Source organism: Mauremys reevesii, linkage group 17 (assembly GCF_016161935.1).
Source record: "Mauremys reevesii isolate NIE-2019 linkage group 17, ASM1616193v1, whole genome shotgun sequence".
Classification (NCBI taxonomy): domain Eukaryota; kingdom Metazoa; phylum Chordata; order Testudines; family Geoemydidae; genus Mauremys; species Mauremys reevesii.
This window is the reverse complement of record NC_052639.1, coordinates 500,085-527,438: the sequence shown is the minus strand read 5'-3', so window position 1 is coordinate 527,438 and position 27,354 is coordinate 500,085. Positions and strand designations below refer to the sequence as shown.

General features: G+C 48.5%; 1 protein-coding gene across 1 annotated transcript in view; it reads left to right on the top strand.

Annotated features, from left to right (window-relative positions):
- The window catches only part of LOC120385088 (corticotropin-releasing factor receptor 1-like), an 81,734-nt gene that overhangs the window by 8,100 nt on the left and 46,280 nt on the right, over positions 1 to 27,354 (top strand). Inside the window, exon 2 of the mRNA XM_039504210.1 lies at positions 1,370 to 1,456. Coding sequence (XP_039360144.1) covers positions 1,370 to 1,456 — 87 coding nt within the window. The remainder of the gene's footprint in view (positions 1 to 1,369; positions 1,457 to 27,354) is intronic.

The following is a 27,354-nucleotide window of genomic DNA, read 5'->3' as shown; positions in this document are numbered from 1 at the left end:
CTGGGGTGCAGTGGGTCAGAGGAGGTTGCAGTGTGTTTCCTGGGGCTGTGGTGGGTCAGAGGAGGTTGCAGTGTGTTTCCTGGGGCTGTGGTGGGTCAGAGTAGGTTGCAGTGTGATCCCTGGGGTGCAGTGGGTCAGAGTAGGTTGCAGTGTGTTTCCTGGGGTGGTGGTGTCTTCTCTGAGCCTGAGCTGGGAGTGATTGCGTTGGAGAAGGTGCTGTGCGTTGCGGTGACAGACAGTCATGACGGCAGTGGGCTAACGCGTGCACGCCGCTGTTGCGTTGGGTCGGAATGGCCCCTTACGTTGGGTTTTCCTGACTTTTCAGGGTGCGTCTACACTTCAGTCAGGGGATGTGATTGAAGCTCATGTAGCGCTAGCTGGGATCTCGCTCGCTTGGGTGCCAGTTGCAGCACGGCTGCAGCAGCGTGGGTTACAGCACAGGCTGTACGAACCCACCCGGGCTCTTGGCTAGTTACATTGGCAGCTGGCCGGAACTGAAGGCCTTGCGGCCACGGCTTCACTGCTATTGATACCTGGGCTCACTAGAGCAAAGCTAGCGGAGGTGTGGCAATATGCTGCAATCACACCTCCGACTGCAGTGGGGACAGACCCTTAGAGTCTGCGTTGGGAGCAGATACACCCGAGCAAGCTTATTTTCCATTCTGGTGCCTAGGAAAATGGTGAACAAAGGTTTTTGGGGGGGAGGGGCATAAATGCGATAAATTTAAAAAACCTACAGCCTGATTTTCATTTACATTAAGGCCACTTTATACAGTTCTGGGTGTGGAGAGGGCTCTTAAAGTGAGTGTCAATGTAATGTATGTTCACTGCAGGCTCCTTAGGCAAATCTGTTTCCTGGCTCCGTGCCTCAGTTTCCCCATCTGCAAAATGGGGAGAATAGTACTGACCTCCTTTGTAAAGGGCTCTGAGAGCTGCCCGTGAAAAGTGCTATACAAGTGCCAGCTATTAATTAATTATTAGTATAGATGAGAAGCAGCCCCTTAGAGGAGCAAAGGGAGTTTATTGCAGATTCTCATGCAGAATAATAATAATAATAATTAATTAATACTCATAGACAGCTCTGGGCCTGGGTCTCTGAGAGTCATCCTAGGAGCAATTCCTCTGGCTCCAGGGGCATTACGCCAGGGATGGATTTGGCTCTGAGCAGCTCATTGGGCCAGGATCAGGTGGCTTTGTGCACAGTCCTCACCCAGAGAGGGCTGATACGAGGGAAGGTCCCTGAGGCCCCATCAGGAGGTTGGGACAATGTGACCAAAGCAAACCTGAGTTACGTAGGTGAGATCAGAATCGCCCACTGTGACGGCCACCCACCGCCCTAACAGCGCTTGCTTCCTCCTCTTCTGTCTGCAGGTATTTATCCTCTGGATTAGCCCCATCTCGGCTTCCATCCAGGATCAATACTGTGAGAATTTACCTCCGAGCAGTAACACCACCGGTAAGCACGCTACCCGCCCTCCCCGCCACCAACCTCCCTGTCCCGTCTAGCTTTGTTCCTGGAGTTGCTGAATGGACATTAGCAACCTGGTTCTCCACTGGGGTAAAGGCTAGTCGGGCTGAAGGGCTCTGGGGTTCTGCTGGGGTCAAATCACCCATACTGCAAACTTCAGGGAGTTTGTGTCCTGGGTGTGAGAACCTGACTCCCAGCTCTGGCTCAGCCCTCGCCCCAGTAGTTACAAGGACACCCCGAGACAGATTCTGGGCGGGGTCTCTAAGTGGTGCAGCATAGACCTCCCAGCCTGCCGTTCTTGGGCTCAGAGACTTCAATCCACATTTATGCCCTCCTAGGCCTGGGGTGCTCCATGGGCCGGAGAGGCCCTCACTGTACCTCAGCCAGCCCCAGGGGGTGGCAGGGCTTTTAAGCTCCTTTATGCTGCTCTGGTCCTTGTAGACAGGGGACTGCACGCCAGCTGAGAACTGGGGGAGTGCAGACATGTTCCATCTCGCTCCCTCCTGCCCCCTGCGCTAGAGGGGTGCCAGAGCTTTGTGTCCGCTCCCTGCAATGGCGGGGGGGGCATCTCTGCTGGCCAATTAGAGCCACATTACGTCACTCCTATTTCGGGTGTTCGCCCTGCACTATTGATCATCAGCCTCGTCGTCAGTAGAAAACTCTAGGCAGAAGGAGGCGGTGAGCAGCGGGCGAGAGCTGTCTCTGAGCAGGAGACACAGGGTGTGTCCACATTGCACACTAAACCTGGGCTGTGGCTTGGTTCGAGCCCAAGCCCCCACTTCCATCCACACACCTGTCAGTCTGACTGGCACCAAGGACCCGGCTCCTCGGATCCTGCTTGGGGCGTGGGTCAGAGCCCAAGTCCCGCTGTGATTCGGGTCCAAGCCCTGTCATTTTGCAGTGTGGACGCAGGCGAAGCCACAGACCCGAGTCAGAAGGTCTGCGTAGCGCAGCGCGGACGCATGTGCACGGCTGTGAGACCCGGATCCGGCCATTGCAAACCCAGATTTACCGTGCAGCATGGACATTCAAGCGTGAGCTTGCAAACACCGAGCCCCACTGACCCGGGCTTGGGGTGCAGTGTTGACGTACCCGCAGAAACCCGGAGAGTCAGCCCCTGAGAGGACTCAGAGACAGAAGCAGCAAGGCAGAGCTGGCGGGAGCTGAGTTTGAAGGGAGAGCAGTGACTGAGCAGGGAGCTTGGAAGAAAGCTGTTGGTGGGAACGGAGCAAAGCTCAGGACCCCCAGGGATGAGAAGGCTCAGGCCGTGGGCCCTCGGCAAGGGGAGGCACCAGCTGGGTCAATGGAAGCCAAGCCCAGAAGCCAGAGGGTTCTTGTGGGACGGTGGATCCCACTGAGAGGGGTACAGGCATGGAGGAGCCGGACACTGCAGGAGGGGGAGCTGCCTGGGGGAAGGTACTGGACAATGGGGCCCTCAATCAGGGCCAAAAGGAACTGGGAACAAAGTGCCGCTATTGACCCTCGGGTGGGTGACTTGGAGGTGATGTCTCTGGAGAGGAGAATGGAAAAAAACCCTGCAGTATCTTTCTTGATTGGGGGAATTGGAGAATGGTTTTTATTACAAGATTGGGGATGGGGGGGGTTGCTGCACTGTATGTGAATAAATTATGCCCCGAGACAGGCTTTGTGTTGGACACAGAGAGATTATATTCCTTTCTTGGGCACACAAAAGGGGAAACTGAGGCAGGCACACTTCTTGTGCCATGGCCTGATGCCGGAGGGTGCCTCAGGTGGGGGCTCGCTCTATCGCAAGTTGGAAATGTACTTCTACAAAAAATGAAAGCCGAGATTATCACCTAATCCCATGACTCCAAGAGCTGGGGCTTTACAAAAAAACCCACTAAATGTCATGAGAGTTGTGATAGCACTGGGTGAGCTGTCAACACTGAGTTTGGGCCAGATGCTCAGCCAGCATAAGTCAGCATAGCTTGGGTGAAGTCAATGGAGTGAAACTGATTTACACCAGGGAAGGGTCTCCTGTCTCTCTCGCCCGCTTCAGTCACTGAGAAATCCCCTCCAGGGGACACAGCTAACCTTTGGTTAGGTGAGAGCGCCAGCTAACTGGGCCTGCTGAATAGCCAAATGATTCTCCTCTCTATAGCCTGCAATTGGTTTTGAAAGCAGATCTGGGCAAATCACAATTTTTCCATTCACTAGCCATCAAAAAAAAAATCATTATTTGGTCATCGGTCTGAAAATGAAATGTTCACAAGCCTTGGCAAATCAAAAAGATAAAACACAGGTCAAATGAAACATTTCATTTTGATTCTGACCATTCTAAACTTGTTTGATTTTTTTTTTAAATACAGTCATAGAATCATAGAAGATGAGGGTTGGAAGAGACCTCATGAGGTCATCTAGTCCAACCCCCTGCTCAAAGCAGGACCAACACCAGCTAAATTATCCAGCCAGGGCTTTGTCAAGCTGGGCCTTAAAAACCTCTAAGGAAGGAGATTCCACCACCTCTCTAGGGAACCCATTCCAGTGCTTCACCACCCTCCTAGTGAAATAGTGTTTCCTAATATCCAATCTAAACCTCCCCCACTGCAACTTGAGACCATTGCTCCTTGTTCTGTCATTTGCCACCACCAAGAACAGCCAAACTCCATTCTCTTTGGAACCCCCCTTCTGGTAGTTGAAGGCTGCTATCAAATCCCCCCTCACTCTTCTCTTCTGTTCTGCAGACTAAATAAACCCTTTTCCCTCAGCCTCTCCTTGTAAATCATGTAAATACTCCAGATGTGGCCTCACCAGTGCCAAATAGAGAGGAATAATCACGTCCCTCGATCTGCTGGCAATGCTCCTACTAATGCAGCCCAATATGCTGTTAGCCTTCTTGACAACAAGGGCACACTGCTGACTCATATCCAGCTTCTCGTCCACTGTAATCTCCAGGCCCTTTTCTGCAGAACTTCTGCTTAGCCAGTCGGTCCCTAGTCTGTAGCAGTTCATGGGATTCTTCCATCCTAAGAGCAGAACTCTGCACTTGTCCTTGTTGAATCTCATCAGATTTCTTTTGGCCCAATCCTCCAATTTGTCTAGGTCACTTTGGACCCTATCTCTATTCTCCTGTGTATCTACCTCACCCCCCAGCTTAGCGTTATCTGCGAACTTGCTGAGGGTGCAATCTATCCCATCCTGTAGCCAGCTTTCTATCCACCTTATAGTCCATTCATCCAATCCATACTTCCTTAACTTGCTGGCAAGAATACTGTGGGAGTCCGTATCAAAAGCTTTGCTAAAGTCAAGATATATCATGTCCACCGCATTCCCCATATCCACATTGACTGTTCCTAATCACCTTCCTCTCCTCCAAGTGCTTCAAAATTGATTCCTTGAGGACCTGCTCCATGATTTTTCCAGGGACTGAGGTGTGACCGATGGGTCTGTAGTTCCCCAGACTCTCCTTCTTCCCCTTTTCAAAGATGAGCACTATATTTGCCTTTTTCCAATAATCTGGGACCTCCCCCGATCGCCACGAGTTTGCAGAGCCATTGGCCATTACCCTTGAAATCACATCAGCCAACTCCCTCAGCACCCTCAGATGCAGCGCATCCGGCCCCATGGACTTGTGCATGTCCAGCTTTTCTAAAGAGTCCTTCACCTGTTCTTTCACCACTGAGGGCTGCTCACCTCCTCCCCATACTGTGCCGCCCAGTGCAGCAGTCTGGGAGCTGCCCTTGTCCGTGAAGACCAAGGCAAAAAAAGCATTGAGTACTTCAACCTTTTCCTCATCGTCTGTCACTAGGTTGACTCCCCCATTCAGTAAGGGGCCCCCACTTTCCCTGACCGACCTTCTTCTTGTTGCTAACATACCCGTAGAAACCCTTCTTGTTACCCTTCACCTCCCCTGCTAGCTGCAACTGCAGTTGTGCTTTGGCCTTCCAAATGAAAGGACGTTTCTAAGCAAAGTCATTTCAGACTGAAACATCATTTGGAAAAAGAGGAAATGAGCTGTTTTGCCTTTTCCTAGGCTTTTTTCGGGGGAGGGGGGCAGTTAAAGATGTCTCTCGGGGTGTGGATTTTCCACACTCCTGCATGACATCTCTATGTCCATGTTGCCTTTCATTGCAGAGCAGCCTTTAGATGCTGGTCTTGGTTTCTCTGTGAGAGCCCATGACGCTCACAGCCAGCCAGTAGAGGGCGGTCACAGACACACAGTCATTCACCCACCCCAGGAGAGCACAGGCTGCTTATTAGCATTATACCTGCACAACAAAACAGACATAAGCTAAGCAACGGCCACTTCTGAGTGCTGCCGTTAATAATTGGTATTCGTTTCTGTTAATTAAATACTCCCAGGTAGTCCAGGCATGGGCTTTACTGGTAGAGTTTCTCCTGCATTAGATTTGTGTAGGAATTAAAACACTGCCTGTAATTTGTGAGCTGATTCATAGTTAGCGCCATGGCTCCTGAGCTGTTCCCTTGCAACAAGGTGGCAAGTTTGCATCCCTTTCGAGCGCAGGAGAGTCACTGCCCTTTGATGGGCCTTTGGTCTCCCGAGTGAAACGAGCTTGGCAGGTCTCAATCCGGCCCCACCATCACAACTGGCCTTGTTGGAAATCTACACCTTGAAGCCAGAGGTGAAATAGGTCATAGAATCATAGAATCTCAGGGTTGGATGAGACCTCAGGAGGTCATCTAGTCCCACCCCCTGCTCAAAGCAGGACCAAACCCAACTAAATCATCCCAGCCAGGGCTTTGTCAAGCCGGGCCTTAAAAACCTCTAAGGAAGGAGATTCCACCACCTCCCTAGGTAACCCATTGCAGTGCTTCACCACCCTCCTAGTGAAAAAGTTTTTCCTAATGTCCAACCTAAACCTCCCCCTCTGCAACTTGAGACCATTACTCCTTGTTCTGTCATCTTCTACCACTGAGAACAGTCTAGATCCATCCTCTTTGGAACCTCCTTTCAGGTAGTTGAAAGCAGCTATCAAATCCCCCCTCATTCTTCTCTTCTGCAGACTAAACAATCCCATTTCCCTCAGCCTCTCCTCATAAGTCATGTGCTCCAGCCCCCTAATCATTTTTGCAGCCCTCCGCTGGACTCTCTCCAATTTATCCACATCCTTCTTGTAGTGTGGGGCCCAAAACTGGACACAGTACTCCAAATGAGGCCTCACCAGTGCTGAATAGAGGGGAATGATCACATCCCTCGATCTGCTGGAAATGCCCCTACTTATACAACCCAAAATGCCATTAGCCTTCTTGGCAACTGTTGACTCATATTCAGCTTTTCGTCCACCATAACCCCTAGGTCCTTTTCTGCAGAACTGCTGCCCAGCCATTCGGTCCCTAGTCTGTAGCAGTGCATGGGATTCTTCCGTCCTAAGTGCAGGACTCTTGTTGAACCTCATCATATCCTCCCAGTTTAGTGTCATCTGCAAACTTGCTAAGGGTGCAGTCCACACCATCCTCCAGATCATTAATGAAGATATTGAACAAAACCGGCCCCAGCACCGATCCTTGGGGCACTCCACTTGATACCGTCTGCCAACTAGACATAGAACCATTGATCACTACCCGTTGAGCCCGACCATCTAGCCAGTTTTCTATCCACCTTACCGTCCATTCATCCAGCCCATACTTCTTTAACTTGCAGGCAAGAATACTGCGGGAGACTGTATCAAAAGCTTTGCTAAAGTCCAGAAATAGCACATCCACTGCTTTCCCCTCATCCACAGAGCCGGTTATCTCATCATAGAAGGCAATTAGGTTAGTCAGGCATGACTTGCCCTTGGTGAATCCATGCTGACTGTTCCTGATCACTTTCCCCCCATTTAAGTGGTTCAGAATTGATTCCTTGAGGACCTGTTCCATGATTTTTCCAGGGACTGAGGTGAGACTGACTGGCCTGTAGTTCCCTGGATCTTCCTTCTTCCCTTTTTTAAAGATGGGCACTACATTAGCCTTTTTCCAGTCATCCGGGACCTCCCCCGATCACCATGATTTTTCAATCTCTGCAATCTCATCGGCCAACTCCTTTAGCACCCTCGGATGCAGCGCATCCGGCCCCATGGACTTGTGCTCGTCCAGCTTTTCTAAACAGTCCCGAACTACTTCTTTCTCCACAGAGAGCTGGTCACCTCCTCCCCATACCGTGCTGCAGAGTGCAGCTGTCTGGGAGCTGACCTTGTCTGTGAAGACAGAGGCAAAAAAAGCATTGAGTACACTAGCTTTCTCCACATCCTCTGTCACTAGGTTCCCTCCCTCATTCAGCAAGGGGCCCACACTTTCCTTGACTTTCTTCTTGTTGCTAACATACCTGAAGAAACCCTTCTTGTTACTCCTAACATCTCCGGCTAGCTGCAACTCCAAGTGTGATTTGGCCTTCCTAATTTCACTCCTGCATGCTTGAGCAATACTTTTATACTCCTCCCTGGTTATTTGTCTAATGGAGAATGATCCCCCTTCTCAGTGGGGAAAGTAGGGGGCAGGGGTGCCTTGTCACAGTCTCCATGCCGTGCCTATCCAGTGCCCTGCAGGCCACTCCGGCACCTCTCGCCACGCTGGGTTCCCATCCAAAACGAAGGTCTTTTCTTTTTATTTTCCCCACCAGCAATTAAAACGCACCAATATTTCCCCCTGAGGACAATCGCATCCCTGTGTCACGTAGCCAGCGGGGCTGGGGAAGGATGCAAAGGAAAGCAAGAGCCTCGCTGGTCTCTTGCATGAAAATGCTGGAAAGGTTTATTTTCCAATTTGCATGAAAGAAACAGTGGCCTCAGAGAAATCTCCTGGCCTGACCCAGCTCCTGTAATCGGCGCCCGGTCTTGGTGACTGATGGACTCAGAGGAGCCGCGCTGATGGATGATCCCTGCCATGCAGCTCCAGTTAGCACGCCTCGCACACTACTTTCTGAAATTAAATATTGGCACTGGGGCAGGGTGACTCCCTCCCTCTCTGGCTGGCGGCTGCTGGAGAGTAGCGAGCCTCCAGCCGGCAAAGCAAACACTCTGCACGCCCCGCACAGCAGGGAAGGGAGGGGGGCGAGGGAACCCTGCATCGGTGCCAGGCTCGGGAGAGAGCTGGCCGCAGAGAGCGAGCCATACGGCTGCGCCCTGGGATCGCAGCACAGCTCTCGGGAAAGGGCCGGTGGCACGGTGGCAGCAGCTCGCCCCGTCCTTTGGGAGCCCGAGTTCAGGCTGTGCAGGTCCGGAGCAGGATGGGAGCTGGGAGAAACACAGAAGGGACGTCCACACTTGCAGCTCCAGGAGACGTACCCACGCTAGCCCTGATCAGGAGAGTGCACTAAAAATAGCGTAGCCACCGCAGTGCAAGCGGCGGGAGGGACTACGCACCCCAAGTGGGTACCTGTCTGAGACCCCAGGCATATCCTCAGGGTGGCCAGCCCCTCCTGCCACTTGCTGTGCCGCGGCTACTCTGCAGCAATCTCTCTGGCCAAGGCATGGAGTGGTGTCAACAGCCATCAATATCCTGAGAAATCAGGAGGATCCACTGCCCACCTCAGCTTCCCCTGAGGCACAGCTCCCTCCCCTGAGGTTCTCCCCTCCCATGTAGGGTTCTGCCCCTATACGCCCCTGGAGGGCCCCTGCTCCTTCTGAGCCCCACACCAGGACCCAGCTCCCATGAGCCCCTTTCCCTCTGAGCCCCACACACAGACCCACCTCCCATGAGCCCCTTCTCCTTCAGAATCCCACACCAGGACCCAGCTCCCATGAGCCCCTGCTCCCTCTGAGCCCAACACCCAGTTCCCATGAGCCCCTGCTCCCTCTGAGCCCCAGACCCAGCTCCCATGAGCCCCTGCTCCCTCTGAGCCCCACACCCACACCCAGCTCCCATGAGCCCCTGCTCCCTCTGAGCCCCACACCCAGCTCCCATGAGCCTCTGCTCCCTCTGAGCCCCAGCTCCCATGAGCCCCTGCTCCCTCTGAGCACCATGTCAGCATCCTGCTCCCTCCAAGCCCCAGGCCTCAGCTGCTCTATTTCTTCCAGCCCCGAGTTAAGGCTCTGATTCTCCTGCCCCACACCCCAGGTGTCCTGCGTCGGCACGACCCCTGTGCTGCCCTGCAGTAACTGAGCAGAATCAGGCCTTTCACAGTTATGAGGCGCAGACGTCTGTATTATTATTATCCATTGCTAGGACTCTCAGGTTAGCAGCTAGAGGCCTTGTTCAGGGATCGGGACCATACTGTGTCAGGCGCTGTACAAGCCAGTATAATAGCCAGTATTCAAAAATAAACTCTAGTGCGAGAGGGTATCGGCCAACCACCCCAGCTGCTGGGGGTCTGGAAGACGTTTTCCTGGAGGGAGGTTATCCCAGAGCAGTCAGCTTCAGAGTTTCTTGGGTCTTCTTTAGAAACAGCTGGTGAGGATGCCGTGCTGTCTGGAGTAGCTCATATCAGACTGTCCAAAAGCAGGGCAGACCCCCCGAAACTGGCAGTGCGTTCTGTGATTAGATTTCACCAACCCAGTACCAGTTCTGAACTCCTGATGCACAAAACCAGTCTTACCATGAAGCCCCAGACAATTCCCTTGAGCATTCTGGCCTAGCTTGCACCCAGGCCAGCCGGACTTAGCGATAGATCATCACTTATACCAAAGATCACGAAATATTCAGGTTCCCAGGAGACCAGTCACTTACCTCGGGTCAATTTGTACCTTAGATCTCACAGCCAAGCCAATCCTGTAACAAACTAACGAAGGCTTTATTAACTTGGAAAAAGAAACGAGAGAGTTCTTTACCGATTAAAGCAAGCAACGTATCTTACCAGTGAGTTACCGACTTTGGTTCCAAAAAGTGACAGAGTTGTAGCAATCTGGCAGCACTGAATGTCCTCTCGGGCTAACCCAGGTTGACCTGGGGGATCTTTGCTTTTGTTTCTTGACCTCAAGCCGGGGCAGTCCAAACAGCAAAGAGATTAAACATTTTCATGTCAGCTATTTTCATTTCGCTCTTCCAGAATCCAAACGGATGGGACGAGCCCCTCAGCACATAGCCTGTGTAGGACCAATTAGCAAAGTCTGGCTAACGTGATGTGCCACAATGATTCATCTAGTTCTGATAATCCTCCCTAATGGTCGGGGGAACCACTGCGCCTGCCTGAGTTCACAGGCGCAGAGCAGGCATTTGTACAGTTACAGAGCAAAACTTACCTATTACCTTAGCATGGGATACAGACATTACAAGTCCGATTAACGCAGGCAGCAACTGACAAGCATTCTACAGAGCAGGGGTCGGCAACGTTTCAGAAGTGCTGTGCCGAGTCTTCATTTATTCACTCTGATTTAAGGTTTCACGTGCCGGTAATACATTTTAACATTTTTAGAAGGTCTCATTTCTATAAGTCTATAATATGTAACTAAACTATTGTTGTATGGAAAGTAAATAAGGTTTTAAAATGTTTAAGAAGCGTCATTGAAAATTAAATTAAAATGCGGAGCCCCCTGGACCGGTGGCCAGGACCTGGGCAATGAGTGCCACTGAAAATCAGCTCGCGTGCCGCCTTTGGCACGCGTGCCATAGGTTGCCTACCCCTGCTATAGCATCTAAATACGAAACACATAGTTCCAAGTCCAACACCTGTCTTGAACAATAGTAACATACTGGTTGGTCTGGCTTCCAGCAGTGAGTTTGTCAGTACTCAGCTGACAGCTACAGCCTTGGGAAGAGCTGGTCTACCAGCATCACAGTCAGAGACAAGATACTGGTTAGATGAACCAGTGTTCTGGCCCAGTCTGGCACGTCCTATGTTCCTAATGAAAACAGACAGTCCTTGCCTCAGAGAGCTCCTAGCTCAGGATTATGACAAGGTGAAACAGACAAAAGAGGCTGGAGAAACGAGACGATGTCTGAGTAAAGTGAGGTGTAAATGAGGGCTCTTGGTAGTCCCAGGTTGAGTGGGGCCAAATTTTTCACACACAGCTTTTTTTGGCAAAAAATGAGGGTTCGGGGCCATCAAAAGGTTTATCGAATACATGTTGATTTCACCTAATTTTTCATCTAGGAAAAAAAAAAAAACCTTCTAAAAAATTCCCCCCAAAATCTGTTGTTGATGTTTTCAAAACAAAACATTTCTCTTTTTCAGTTTGAAACAACTTTTCATTTCAAGTTGCTTTAATCTTATTTGTATTTATATTCAAAAATGTTTTAAAACGGTCGAAACTGAAACCAAACAATTTGTTTGACCTAAAACATTTTTTTTTCAAATTGTCAATTCGCTGACAAGCTTTTTCAGTCTAACCCAAAGTGAAATTTCCCCCAACTTTTTAAAATTGCCACTGAACCCCCCAAAGCTGTTTTTTTCACCCAGCTCCAGTTGCAGGGGGTTGCCAGCCTGGCTGAAGGCAGAGGGTGGTCAGTTGTTGGCATCACCATAGGAAGTTCTCTGTTGTTATTATTATTCTGTTCTTTGTATTGTGGTAGGACCTAGCAGCCCCAGTCATGGACCAAGACCCTGTGACGCTAGGCACTGTACAAAGTCAGAACAAAAGGCGATCCCTTCCCCCGAAAGTGTCCAGTCCAAGGGCACGTCTACACTTGAAATGCTGCCTTGATGCTGCTGTAGTGAAGACGCTCTATGCCGACAGGAGACAGCTCTCCTTTTGGCGTAGTTAATCCGCCTCCGCCAGAGGTACTAGCTGTGTCGACAGCTTTCCCACCGACGTAACACTGTCTACACCAGGTCCTAGGTCAGTAGATCTACGTTTTCACACCCGCGAGCGACGTAGTTACACCGCAGTAATTCTGCAGTGTAGACCCGGCCTCCTTTGGCACGGAGACTCCTTGTGAACCAGGTTCACCCTCACACACACGCTCCAGCAAAGCGATGCGATGAAGTTACGCAGCCCAGGGTGAAAACAAGGCATGTAATGGAAATGCCAACACAGCCTTGGCTGGGATGCAGGGCAAGCAGGAGTCAGGGACATAATTCATTTGTTTTCCTTCCTGAAGGGTTTCATTACCTTGCTAGTGCAGGTGTCATTTGTCCTTGGGAGTGTTAGGCGGTGATAAATGGCATTTGGTTTTCTCTTATTCATCTTCCCTGAGCCGCAGTGTGCCTGGCTTTGTGGGTTCTTGATCTATTTCATTCCCAATAGTCTCCTGATCAGGGGCCATTTGTCTGCCTTCTGCTGCGTAGCTGCCTAGATTGATAGACACACGCAAAGAAAGACTGATGGATAGAGCCAGGGACCGAGGGGTGGCTGGCTGTCACAGGGAGAGGGGAAACCAGTAACTCTTTCAGCGCTGTGTCCACCCAATGAAATGGAATGTGGGGGCATCCCTGACCCAGTCAGCAAGACAGCCGGTACATTACTCTACCTTAATATACCTGCTGCATTCAGCACGGCGGCCTGCCCTGGTATGCTCAGCAGCACAGCAGGGCCATTCTGCGTGGCTGTATCCGGCACGCTGGGCCTGCGCTTGCTTTATTTTCCCATCAGTTCCCATCTGAGCAGCCGGGCTATCAAAGGTGGAGTGAGAAACCGATTCCTTTTGCTCTCTAAAACCAGACTCCTTCCGGCAGCAGGAAGCCTCATTCCCGGACTCTCTCATCTCACCAGAGAGCCGCCGCGAAAATCGGGTCCGAACGGAAGGTGGGGCTGGTGGAGAGAACACAGCTGATGAGAAAAGCGGGACTCTAATGTCCAGGACCGTGGGGGGCTACCGGGAAGTGTAGACATGGACACTGCTCCGCCAGGGTTTGGACGTTGGTCATGTAGGGTTTTACTGGGACTGTCCTTAGTAAAGCCCTGATCAGGGCAAAGTGCCAGTTTCACTTGGAAGAAGGCAGCTCACCTGAGCGCAGGTCTGGGAGACGGGAGTTCCTCAATGCTAGACTTGCCTGTGCCTCCAGCTAGCTGTGTGACCACTCTGCTTTGCATCCCGAGTGCAAGCTGGAGAGGATACTCAGCTAGGGACAAGGGGGAGGGATAGCTCTGTGGTTTGAGCATTGGCCTGCTAAACCAGGGGTGTGAGCTCAATCCTTGAGAGGGCCTTGGCAGGCAAAAATCTATCTGGGGTTTGGTCCTGCTTTGAGCAGGGGGTTGGACTAGATACCTCCTAAGGTCCCTTCCAACCCTGATATTCTGTGACCTCTTTAAAGGGGGGTGAGAGGAAGGATTCTTCCTGTGCTTCACAATCCTTGAGAGCTGCTAGGGGAGCATTACATTGTTGTTAATTATTAATCAGAGCACATAGCGAGCCAGTTACACTCCATCTCTTTGATTTGTCCTGATATTGTCTCGGGTTAATCCATTGTTGCTCAGCACCAGGTTTTCTGCACCTTTTTTGGAAGCATCTGGTTCTGGCTTCTATCGTCAGACAATCCTGGTCTAATGCAGTCCAGCCATTCCTAGGCTCCAATGAGAGTAGGGAGGGGTGAATTACAGGTGAATTACAGTTTGATATCAGCAGAAACCGTCACGTGGTAGGGAAAGGTGTAAGCTTAGGATAGGAATTGTTTGATGCTTTTCCACAAACAGCAAATTTCCCCTTCTGCCTTCTCCGGGCAGTGGGAATTTCTCCACACACCTGCGCTGGGAACGACTGCAAAGGACGTGTTCCTCTCTAACGCCTGCTCTGTGGAAATGTGTCCCAAGGTGTTCTACTTGCGTCGCTTTTCTCCGGCAATGTCCCCCCATAATCCTTTGGCTGACGAGGCGCTGAGAGTTTGGGAAAACAAATACTGGCTGGGACGTATGAGCATCAAAGCTGGGACTGTTCAACTGTGTGTCACGGGCCGTATACTGCGAACGGCAAACGGAGATTCTCCTTTAGCTCTAGTGGCGGAGGCCTGGGCTTGCGGAGCAGGAGGATTTGAGTTCTCTCTCTGTGGCCTCCCTGACGTTCTGAGTGGCTGTGGGGGAAGCGTAGTGTCAGCAGAGTCCCCGATGTGTTACAGGGTAATAAAAACAATCTGTTGCCTTTTTCATCCAAGGCTCTTTTAAGCCCCACCGGGTATTTATAAATCAAACGCGCAGTCCCTCGAGGGATGGCGGCTGTGATGTGTGCATTATAAGCAGCTCTTCTGGCCTCCGTTCCACAGGTGCAATTCCTGCTGGGGTCAACACTTGTCTGAGAGCTCGTCCACACGACGCTGCAGTCCGGAGTACGGAGTGTGACCTGCAGAACACTCCAATGGGGTGCTCTCTAACTGCCCCGTCTAGACCCTGCTGGAGCCAAGTAAACGGTACCGAGTGTGCATTAACAGAGCCCTGTTTAAACAGGACAACATCAGCATGAAGCAGGGTCTACACAGGGCAGTTAGAGCAGAACACGGCAGAGCATTCGACAGGTCATGCCCCCCATAGGTGGCTCTGTGTAGACAAGCCCTAAAACACAGCAGAATCAACTCCCCTGTAGACCTAAATTACCGACCTAAAAGTCACAATTCTTCAACAAAAAAACCTCAAAAACAGAGTCCAACGAGCAACCGCAGAACTGGAATTAATTTGCAAACCGGACACCATTAAATTAGGCCTGAATAAAGACTGGGAGTGGTTGGGTCATTACACAAAGTAAAAACTATTTCCCCATGCTGATTTTCCCCCTACTGTTACTCACACCTTCTTGTCAACTGTTTGAAATGGGCCACCCTGCTTATCACTACAAACGTGTTTTTTCTCCTGCTGATGATAGCCCACCTTAATTGATTAGTCTCGTTAGAGTTGGTATGGCAACCCCCATTTTATCATGTTCTCTGTGTATATATATCTTCCTACTGTATTTTCCACTCCATGCATCTGATGAAGTGGGTTTTAGCCCACGAAAGTTTACGCCCAAATACATCTGTTAGTCTCTAAGGTGCCCCAAGTACTCCTATTCTTTTTTCCCCTGTAGTGCGATTCCCAACTCCCTTGATTTCAGGATTTCTGCTGCTGTTGCCAGGAGCGGAATCCAGCCTCTGGGCAGATGAGCGCAGGATAACTGGATTAATCCATTCTCGCCTCTAGATAAGTAGATTTCATCTGCAGCCCGTTTTCCTTGGCGTGCGTTTCAACTTCATGTGGGCCAGCAGCGCTCCCGTAGGTGGGATTTTTACAAAACTGCAGGGGAATTTAGGAAACCTTTGTTCGGGGTAATTTTAAATTAGGAGTTTTATAATGAAGCTAATGAGAGCCACAGTAGGGCTGTGATACGTAATTCGCTAATGTCTGTGCAACGCTTGGGGACTGGCACGTGCTCATAACAGGAGGATGATTAGCCTCAAGAGCCGCATGCTGCTGAGCTCGGTGTCTGCTGAATACAGAGGAAGGGCTTCCTGGCATTTTGCAGCGAAATCGCTTTTCGCATCGAAAAATATTTTGGAGATGGGTTGTATCTCACTTAGCACGTGAGCCCCTCTCAATCTTTAATGCATTTCTGCTTCCAACCCCACGGTGAGGCAGGGCAGGGCTAGTCTCCATGTTTTCAAGTATGTCGACACTTGGAGCTGGGGGGTGATTCCCAGCTGGAGGAGACATACCCATGCTAGCTCTGATAACCGATCGCGCTAAAACTAGAGCATAGCCAAGCGTGTGCCTGTCCAAGGCACTAGGTACGTACCTGCAGCAGTGGGAGTGGCTAGTGGCACCATGTAGATAACGAATATCTCAGCTGGGTACCTAGCTGGCTGGAGTAATGTGTTGGCATCCTTTCGTCTGCGAGAGACGGTGGGAATTGCAACCTATGATGCAGATGGTTTGTAATGTCTTGTGTGACTGAATAGTCCAATCCGAGATTTGCATGATCGCTGGCAGTTATTGTAAATGTCTGTATCTTGGTTGGGAGCGGCTTGCTTCCTACGGGCTCTTTTCTCTTCAAGCTGTAGGAGTCAGCTCCTGTCATGGACTTTGATGCCCCGATGGAGGCGATAACGCCACTTGTTACGATCACTTGCCAAGACTTCCCATTGGTCAGGATCAGTTCCAAATTCCTTCATATCTTGCTTCCATTATGTCTTTATAGTGAAGCTTAGGACGTCCTGTTGTTCTTGTTCCCTTGATAGCTCCCCGTACAGCATGTCCTTGGGTACGTGTCCGTCTTCCAACCTACTCAGATGGCCCAACCTGTGCAGTCATCTTCCCATGAGCCTGGTTATCACACTTCGTAAATTTGCCCTTTGAAGAACCTCTGCATTGGTGACTTTATCCTGCTATTTGGTGTTGAGTATGTAGCGTAAACAACCTAGGTGGAAACTGTTCAAACTTTTCTCCTGATGAGCATAAGTTGTCGATGTTTCCCCACCATACATGAGAGTGCTGAGGACACAGGCTTAGTACACTAGCATTTTGGTCTTGATGGTCAGCGTTGAGTTGTTCCATGGTCTTTTAGCTAGTCTGCTAAAGGTAGTGGCAGCCTTTCCAATGCGAACATTTAGTATATAACTAACATCTCAGATGGCTACCTACCTGGCTACACTGTTTTTAGCACACTAGATTGACCAGACCTAGCATGGGTATGTCTCCTCCAGCTGGGATTACATCCCCAGCTCAAAGTGCAGATGTACCATTAGAGATGAGACACACGGGAGCTAAGTGACTTGGCCAAGGTCATAGAAGAAGTCTGTGGCGGAGCAGGGCCTTGACCCCGCAATGTTCCCAAGTCGTACACTCATGACATAACCACTGGATCATAGAATCATAGAATCTCAGGGTTGGAAGGGACCTCAGAGGTCCAACTCCCTCACTGCCCAAAGACCCACCAAAAAATCATCCCAGCCACTAAATCATCTGTCAAGCCTGAAACCCTCTAAGGAAAAACCTCTAAGGATTCCACCACCTCCCCATCCCCCCCATCCCCCACCACCACCCTACCACCCTGAAAAGTTTTTCTTTTTTTCTAAATCAACCCTCCTCCTCTCCTGCAGCTCCTTTGAGACCATTCTCTGTTCTTCTGTCTACCACTGAGAACAGTCTAGATCCATCCCTCCCCCTCCCCCTTCAGGTAGTAGGTAAGCAGCTAAAATCCCCCCTCATTCTTCTCTTCTTCTGCACAAACAATCTCAGTTCCTCAGCCTCTCCTAAGTCTATCATGTACTCTATCCCTCTTTTTTTTTTGTCTCTCTCCGGACTCCTCTCTTTATCCTATCATCCCTTCTAGTGTGTGGGGTGTGGAAACACACAACACTCTCTCAAATGAGGCCTCACCAGCTGAATAGAATGGGGGAATGATCTGATCCTCTCTGCTGCTCCCTACTTATACAACCCAAAATGCCATTAGCCTTCTTGGCAACAAAGGCAGGGCACACACTCACACTCAGCAGCTTTCGTCCTGTAACCCCCTCCCCCCTTTTTTTTTGCAGAACTGCTGCCCCCATCGGTCCCTCCCTAGTAGCAGTGCAGTGGATTTTTTCCGTCCTAAGTGCAGGACTCTGCACTTGTCCCACCTCTGAAAGCAGCATTTCAGCAAAGCAGCAGCAATGAGGAATTTTCTTTTGTAGACATAGTATTGCCAACCCTAAGTGTTCAAAGCTCAGGCTTCCAAAATCCCAAGATTGCCTTAAAATCGTGAGATTTTTCAAACCACAAATATGGAGTTTGTTTTATTTCCCTTCTGGGTTTTCAGCCTTTAGGGCTCACGTTTTCATGTTTCCTCCACTAGGAATAGCTCGAGTTAATGAAAGCTGAGAGTTTCACCTAATCCTATGACTCTAGGAGCTGGGGCTTTAAGTGAAACCTCATATAGCACGAGATTTGCAATAAAACAATGTGAGACGGCGACACTAAATGTGGGGGAAAGCAGGCTGAGTATGTCTGGAGGGATCAAGCAGTGTTAGGTCCCTGGGGGTGGTTTTGTAAAGGCAGCAAACCTTCTAGGAAGGGTTTGGGACATTTGTTCCTCCTCACACATTGTTAATGCCCCTAGATGCACCTGCAGTGCCAGTTCCCGCTCCTCCCTTCGAGGGGATGAAAATGAACGCGCAAACAAGCCACCTCTGGTTATCCCCGGATCCCGCTCGGCACAGAGATAAGACTCCCAATTCCAGAGCAGTTAAAACTCTGAGCCCTCACCGATCCCCACGGCTTCCCAGCATGCACTGCAATCATCTAAGCCTCTTAGGTGGCTCTGATGGATCAGGCCCCTGGAGCGTCTTATCGGGGGGATGCATTCCCAAGAGCTAAGCCGTGAGGCGCTCCAGGTCCGTCTTGCGTATGCGATAAGCACAAGAAAGCCAGGCGCTAAGATGTCAGCTTGGCTTGGGTTATCAGGCAGCCCCGTCTCACTCTTGCTGGGAGTGGTTCAGAGAGAATGACGGAACGATCTAGTGCCGCAGCTGTTGCTGCCCGTGAGAGATGGGCCCAGACCAGAAGCTTCGGGCAAGTCCTGAGGTTCAGAGGCGTTTTAATGTTTGTTCCACAAGGATGCTGGGAGGGAAGGTGCATTCCCTCCAGAGAAGCATACCAGGTGAAAGCAGGGAGCAGTGCTGGTGAGGCGGTAGGTGGCACACTTCCCTTGGCGTTAGTGCCAGCGGGGTCCGTGTTCGTGGCAGTGCCATCTTTCAGATGAGAACTAAAACCTCCATTAAAGAGCCTGTAAGAGAGGGATGTTAAGGTTGGTGTCCCAGCCAAATTCCAACTCGGGCAATTCCCCCACCAGCTCTGGTTAGACTTGGGGTTCTTCTTCACTACAGGCCTGATCCACCGCTCATCTGTCCCGCAGCGGGTCGGGAGTGGCTCCGTTAGCATTAGCGCAGTTACACCAGGGTAAAACCAGGTACATGTGAGACGTGGCCTCCCCTCCTCATCACGTAGCATCGCTGTGTCTTGTTTAAGAGCCACGCCCGTCGATCTTCTCATCCAGGGGATGTGGGTACGGTGACCCTAGAGTTCCATTACCCACTCCACAGGAGTGCTGTAATTAATGCTAATGAATTCATTGGGAGTGCTTATTAATGTTTGTAAAGCCATGTGGAAAAATATTATGTGATCATGTAATTAAAGGCATACGCACAAGGGGATGAATTAAGGTTGCACAGGCAATTAATTAATTTATTATTATATTATATTATGGCTGTTGATTAATCACAGTTAATTCATGCCATTAACCAAAAAAAAATCATGATTTTCAAAATTAATCGCTGTTTTAATAGCACTGTAAAAGAATAGAAATACCAATTGAAATTTATTAAATATTTTGAATGTTTGTCTACATTTTCAAATATATTGATTTCAATGACAACACAGAATACAAAGTGTACAGTGCTCACTTTATATTATTATTTTCATTACAAATATTTGCACTATTAAAAAGACAAACAAAAGAAATAGTATTTTTCAATTCCCCTTGTACAAGTACCGTAGTGCAATCTCTTTATCGTGAAAGTGCAATTTACAAATGTAGATTTTTTTTGCTACATAACTGCACTCAAAAACAAAACAATGTTAAATTTTAGAGCCTACAAGTCCACTCAGTCCTACTTCTTGTTCAGCCAATCGCTAAGACAAGCAAGTTAGTTTACATTTACGGGAGATAATGTTGCGCACTTCTTATTTACAATGTCACCTGAAAGTGAGAACAGACGTTCACATGGCACTTTTGTAGCCCGCGTTGCAAGGTATTTACGTGCCAGATATGCTAAACATTCATATGCCCCTTCATGCTTTGGCCATCATTCCAGAGGACACGCTTCCATGCTGATGACACTCATTAAAAAGATAATCTGTTAATTAAATTTCTGACAACTCCTTGGGAGAGAATTATATGTCTCCTGCTCTGTGTTTTTCCTACATTCTGACATTTATTTTATGTTATAGCAGTCTCGGATGATGACCCAGCACATGGTGTTTGTTTTAAGAACACTTTCATTGCAGATTTAACAAAACGCAAAGAAGGCACCAATGTGAGATTTCCAAAGATAGCTACAGCACTCGACCTAAGGTTTAAGAATCTGAAGTGCCTTCCAAAATCTGAGAGGGGAGGAGGTGTGGAGCATGCTTTCCAAAGTCTTAAAAGAGCAACACTCCGATGCGGAAACTACAGAACTCGAATCACCAAAAGAGAAAAATCAACCTTCTGCTGGTGGCATCTGACTCAGATGATGGAAATGAACATGTGTTGGTCAGCACTGCTTTGGATGGTTATCGAGTAGAACCCGTCATCAGCATGAACACATGTCTTCTGGAATGGTGGTTGAAGCATGAAGGGCCATCTTTAGCGCAGCTAGCACATAAATATCTTGCGACACCGGTTGCAACAGTGCCATGAGAATGCCTATTTTCACTTCCAGGTGACATTGTAAACAAGAAGCAGGCAGCATTATCTCCTGCAAATGTAACCAAACTTGTTTGTCTTAGCAATTGGCTGACCAAGAAGTAGGACTGAGTGAACTTGTAGGCTCTAAAGTTTTACATTGTTTTATTTTTGAATGCAGTTATTTTTTGTACCTAATTCTACATTGGTAAGTGCAGCTTTCATGATGCTCCACTACAGCACTTGTATTAGGTGAATTGAAAAATACTATTTCTTTTGGTTTTTTACAGTGCAAATATTTGTAATAAAAAATAAATATAAAGTGAGCACTGTACACTTTGTGTTCTGTGTTGTAACTGAAATCAATATATTTGAAAATGTAGAAAACATCCAAAAATATTTAAATCAGTGGTATTCCATTATTAACAGCGCGATTAATCACACGATCACGATTAATATTTTAATCACTTGACAGCCCTAATTATATTATATTATAAAGTCAAAATGTTGGGGTTTATGATGTCTCTCCCAATTTTCACCTCTATAGTTGCTGATTCTGCATTCAGAGAGAGTCGGCCATAATTTTGAAAACGGCACTGTGCTAAAATGTTCATTTTCATGCCTTCTTCCATGGTGTTTCTTACACGCTCAGCTCCATATCTCTGGGTCCCCCAGCCACCTCTCCGTCCTCATTTGATTCCCCCCTTTATATCACATTCCTTCCACGAGGCCTTTTCAGTCATGCTGCTCAGAAAATGGGCATGTGGGTTCCCCATGCAAAATTTCAACTTTTCATAGAAAACCTGAAAACAAGCCAAATATGTGTCTGCAAACCCAACAGTTGCATCCTGTACACACCCGTTTTCTGACCAAAATCAAACATTTTTGGTCAAAAACTGGACAAAAAAATCAGTTTTTAGTCAACATTTTTCAGTTTGCAGTGAAAAATCAAACATCTTCGACGAAAGCAGACATTTTCTGCTAGGATTTTCATTTCATGGAAAACCCCATTTTTGGATGGAAAATTTTTGACCAGCCTTACGCTTCAGTGGCGATCTCTCTGGGATATTTGTCTAGTCTGGGAAAATAAGTTGTGCCCAAAAATCCATTAATGAATGTGCTTTAAATAATGTGATCTTAAAGACGACTTTGTACCTGGTCTAGGCAGGACAAGTCCCATTTAATAACGTGTTACGTGAGCACGGCCGGTCTACGAGGAAGCCTAGGGTTGACTCTTCCTAGATAATGTGCTCTTATTTCCCCATGGTGTGTGAGATTGGCCCTACTGGGTGTATATGATCCTCTGCGTTACCTGAACCTGAACGGCTTTGTGTATCTTAGGGTACGTCTATACTACGTGCCAGATCGGCGGGTAGTAATCGATCTATCGGGGATCGATTTATCGCGTCTCACGTAGATGTGATAAATCGATCTACGAATCGACACCCGTACTCCACCTCGGCAGGAGGAGTAAGCAGCATCGATGGGGGCGCCAGGGTGGTCGACTTGCCGCCATGAGGACGGCCAGGTAAGTCGAACTAAGATACTTTGACTTCAGCTACATGAATAGCGTAGCTGAAGTTGTGTTTCTGAGATCGATCTCCCCCACACACACAGTGTAGACCAGCCCCTCACAGGCTCAGGATTAAACAAAGACTGTGAATGGCTTGCCAATTACAGAACCAGTTTCTCCTCCCTTGGTTTTCACACCTCAACTGCTAGAACAGGGCCTCATCCTCCCTGATTGAACTAACCTCGTTATCTCTAGCTTGCTTCTTGCTTGCATATATAAACCTGCCCCTGGAAATTTCCACCACTTGCATCCGAAGAAGTGGGTATTCACCCACAAAAGCTCATGCTGCAAAACGTCTGTTAGTCTATAAGGTGCCACAGGATTCTTTGCTGCTTTTACAGATCCAGACTAACACGGCCACCCCTCTGATACAATGATACCTCTGTAGAACTGAAAGCATTTTAAAAAGGCGGGTCAGCAATATTTTCCATCGGGGCATGACATGGAGACCTTACAAGGCTTTTCCGACTAAGGGCAGCGCCGCACAGAAAAGTTAGATTGACCCAGCTGCACTTTTTGGGCAGGTGAAAATTCCATACCCCTGAGCGACATGGTTAAGCCGACCTACGGCCCCGTGCAGGGCACTGCCCCACTGTAATGCGTCAGTAGGGGTCGCCCAGCGGCAAAGGTGATCCGCCTCCCCGAGAGGCTGTAGCTAGGTGGATGGAAGAATTGCCACCAGCTAATTAAACAACATGTGCACAAACCTCTTAAGGCACAAAACCCCAATTCTGTTCTTAAAAAGGGTAATTTTTTATTTTTAAAAAAGGAAAGAAAATGCATCCGGGAAGTCAGCTGTTGCTAGATTTCAGAAGAGCAATCACCAGGAATAAGCAGCAAGCATAGCTCTCTTGTGGTCCAGCTTAAAGGTTACAAGTAAAGGCAAAAGCCCTGGGTGTTGGCACAGAGGAAGCCACAAGCCATAAAGAAATAAAAGGGATAAACTCTTCCTAGACATTTCCTGATCTACTTACGTATCTGGGGTTTTAAATGAGTCGTTCCTAGGCACGACGCTGATGATTTTTTCATACCTGGCCCAAGTTTTTTCACAGCATAGCTCTGCCCCGTCCACCTCTCCCCAGGAGAACAACAACAGACAGACAAAAGGGGAGTCGTTTTTCAATTTTAAAAAGTTCTAGCCTTCCCATTGGCTCTTTTGGCCAGGTGGCCACTCACCTGTGCAGAGCAATGAGACTTTTTTAACCCTTTACAGATAGAGCAATTAGAGAACAGCTACTAAGAGGGATTTTATAGCTACTGGCTGGCTGGGTGTCCATAAAAGGGAGTGTCCCTCTCCCCCCTCCCCCACTTCATTTATCACAGCCCGAGTAAGAAGTTGAGATGACTGTGAGGACAGACCCTAAGACACACTTATGCCCCAGATCCATGACATAACTAGAGTAGACCTTGAAATGATGGTGATCCAGGCATTATTAGGGTGGGGATCATGGGAGGAGAAGGGGCTGTGTTTGCCTTGTCCTCGGGCAAATACTGGAGTTTGTCAGAGGATCTGGAAGTTGCCTGCTAATTGTTTCCTCCTCTGGTTCTACCAGCTGAAGCGGTTGGTGGAATATAAGCAGTTAGTGGCCTCTCCAGCTAGTCCTGCTGGCCAAAGCTTTGGGGAGCTCAGACCCTCAATTATTCTGGTCCCACTGCTGCTGAGCCAGCTAGACATGTGCTGCCAGAGCCTGCAGACAGCCTGAAACAATGGGTCAGAGAGGTGTGAACCATCCCGAGCATCAGGTTGTTAACTCTGAAGCTGAATGGCTACCATGTAAATTTCAGCAACTTTGGTAGCTATTCCATTGCTTATCAAAAACACAAAAGGAAGCAGAGAGACAATCATTTCATGGAGATCGGCACCGTGCACTGAGAGCGAGCCGCCTCCTTTTGGCATCTTGTTTTAGCTTCTCAACTGGGCAGACCTTGGTTTAGGTGGGAGCTTGGGGGGGGCTACACCACAAGGACTGATCCAAAAACATCACAAACATTGGATTTCGGACCTATCAAAAATTGTCACAGAACGTGTGTCCTTTTTCCTTGAAAACTTCCCGTGTTTTGTCAGAAAATCAAACCTCTGCAACCTACAAATTTTGGCTGAAAATTATAAAGACTTGGGGGGTTACAGTTTTCGGATGAACATTTTGTGGTTTCTGATGTTTTTCCCAAACACAGCAAACAATTTTAAAGATTTTTTTTCATTTTCATGGAAAGTTCCAGTGGAAACCCCACTCATTTTCTGATTGGCAATATGCACAATTCATTCGTAGTTTGCCGTCTGGGGCTGGTGGAAGCAATTGAAGCAGAACATACTGTTTAAAGCTCTTTGGGCCTTTGGGTTCCGGGAACTTTATTTTCATAATTGCTCAGTGCAAAAATTTCATGACTGGGGCTAGATTTCCCGAAATGCTTAGCACACTGCAGCTTTCGTGCCAGGGAGGCCCAGATTTTCAGAGAAACTCAGCAAATGGATTTTTTCTAAACAAAAGTCTGTTTTGATTTGAATCCAATAGAAATAAAAACAAACGTGTGATTTTTTTTTCTTTTTTATGTAGGTTTTGAGCTTGTTTTTAAAATGTGTCATCAAAAAAAACTAAAACCTGACAAAAGGTTGGTTTTAAATCCAAACAAAATTTGTGTTTTGGCAAACAATTGGCACAGTTGAGCTAATATGGTTATTTTTCCGAATACTTTGCTATGATTTGCAAAGCATTTCATTAAAAAAAAGCCCACATTTTGATCAAAAACGCTGCCCCAGCCCTAGCTTAGATCCCTGAGAATGTTACCTTGAGGCAATCTCTTTCCGTGCCCTCGCTTTCTCAGCCATGCACGACTCCCTTGGGGTGCTGCTGGAATTTCAATCCATAAAGGTCAAATTAACAACATCAGCATTTCTTTCCCCTTCAGTCTCGCACGTCTTTCACACAGATATAGACGTACCAAGCCGAGGAACTAAATTGGGATTTCAGAGACGGGTGATGTAAAATGATCAGAAGTCTGGAAAAAATTCTATCCAAACATATTGGAACAATTGAGTGCAGATGAATAAGAACTTGGCCAGACACAAACATTTGACCTCTTTAACTAGACTGGTATATTTAATGCTGTACAACCCCCTAAGATGGACACGGTTATACTGGGATAGAGTGTTTGTACTGGTATAGCTTTTTCCCTATAAGGGAAAACATGCTATGCCAGTACAAGGCCCCTTTATGCCAGTGTAACTGCGTCCACATTAGGGGCTGCACTGCTCTAACTATACATCACACCTGTGGCTTACAGAGGTATAGAAAAGCTGTGTGTACACCAGACCTAAGAGAGGACATACTGGAGATTCACAGAATAATGACTGGGCTGGAGAAGGTCGGTCAGACACCTTCCATTCGCCCTGTCGCAAGAAGACCACCACCCCCAAGCTCTTCTATAGCACTTTTCAGCAGCAGATCTCCAGGCTCTCCAGCGCCTTTAATGGAATTAGCCTTACAAGCTCGGAGGCAGGGCAGGGCAGTTCTCCCCATTGTACAGATGAGGAACTGAGGCCCAGAGAGGCTAAGTGTCATGCCCAAGGTTACACAGAAGTTAGGTGAAGCAGGGATTAGAACCCAGGTCTTCTAAATCTTAGGCTAGTCCATGAATTATGAGACTCTATAAATGGACTCAAACAGAGGGGCACTGAGGGACGTAATGGAGAGGGCGCTAGCTCCTGGATTAGGATGCGAAACAGGTGCACAGGGGTGAATTAACATCCCTGAGGAGCAGGCTGGGCAGCTTTCCAGACAGCTGTTGTGTGTCGCTACCTCCCAAGGACTGCTTTGCGGGTGAGCTGGGACATGGGATGACCGAAAAGGAAACAGAACAACTGAGTGGCCACCTTCAGGTCTGGATATGGCGATAAGCCAAGCGTATCCAAAGACCCGGGCCTTGAGAAGCAGGTGCTGGGAGACTGGGACCAAAATAAAGGGAAACTGAGCGGTTTTCTCTTTTTTTCCCCCGTCCCATAACATGATACTAAGGGTGACCCTGGGAAAAAGCAAACAACTGTAAAGCAAATGAAAGAAAATACTTCCTCACACAGCATGTAACCAGCCTGTGGGATTCTGTGTCTCAGCAGGTCACTGAGTCAAACACTGCAACTGACTCTGGGTAGTCTCATGACCGATAACAACATCTGGGGTTTGGCATCTTCAGTGTCACAATATGGTGCACGTGCTGATTACTGCAGAGGAGTGGGAGGAATCAGAGACGATTAGGGTTGGAAGGGACGTCAGGAGGTATCTAGTCCAACCCCCTGCTCAAAGCAGGACCAATGCCAAACTAAATCATCCCAGCCAGGGCTTTGTCAAGCCTGACCTTAAAAACCTCTAAGGAAGGAGATTCCACCACCTCCCTAGGTAACCCATTCCAGTGCTTCACCACCCTCCTAGTGAAATAGTTTTTCCTAATATCCAACCAAGACCTCACCCACTGCAACTTGAGACCATTGCTCCTTGTTCTGTCATCTGCCACCAATGAGAACAGCTGAGCTCCATCCTCTTTGAAACGCCCCTTCAAAAGGTAGTTGAAGGCTGCTATCAAATCCTCCCTCACTCTTCTCTTCTGCAGACTAAATAAGCCCAGTTCCCTCGGCCTCTCCTCATAAGTCTTGTGCCCCAGCCCCATAATCATTTTCGTTGCCCTCCACTGGATTCTTTCCAATTTGTCCACATTCTTTCTGTAGTGGGGGGCCCAAAACTGGACACAGTACTCCAGATGTGGCCTCAACAGTGCCGAATAGAGGGGAATGATCACTTCCCTCAATCTGCTGGCAATGCTCCTACTAATGCAGCCTAATAGGCCATTAGCCTTCTTGGCAACAAGGGCACACTGTTGACTCATATCCAGCTTCTCGTCTGCTGTAATCCCCAGGTCCTTTTCTGCTTAGCCAGTCGGTCCCCAGTCTGCAGCAGTGAATGGGATTCTTCCATCCTAAGTGTGAGACTCTGCACTTGTCCTTGTTGAACCTCATCAGATTTCTTTTAGCCCAATCCTCCAATTTGTCTTGGTCACTCTGGACCCTATCCCTACCCTCCAGCATATCTACCTCTCCCCCCAGTTTAGTGTCATCTGCAAACTTGCTGAGGGTGCAATCCATCCCATCATCCAGATCATTAATGAAGAT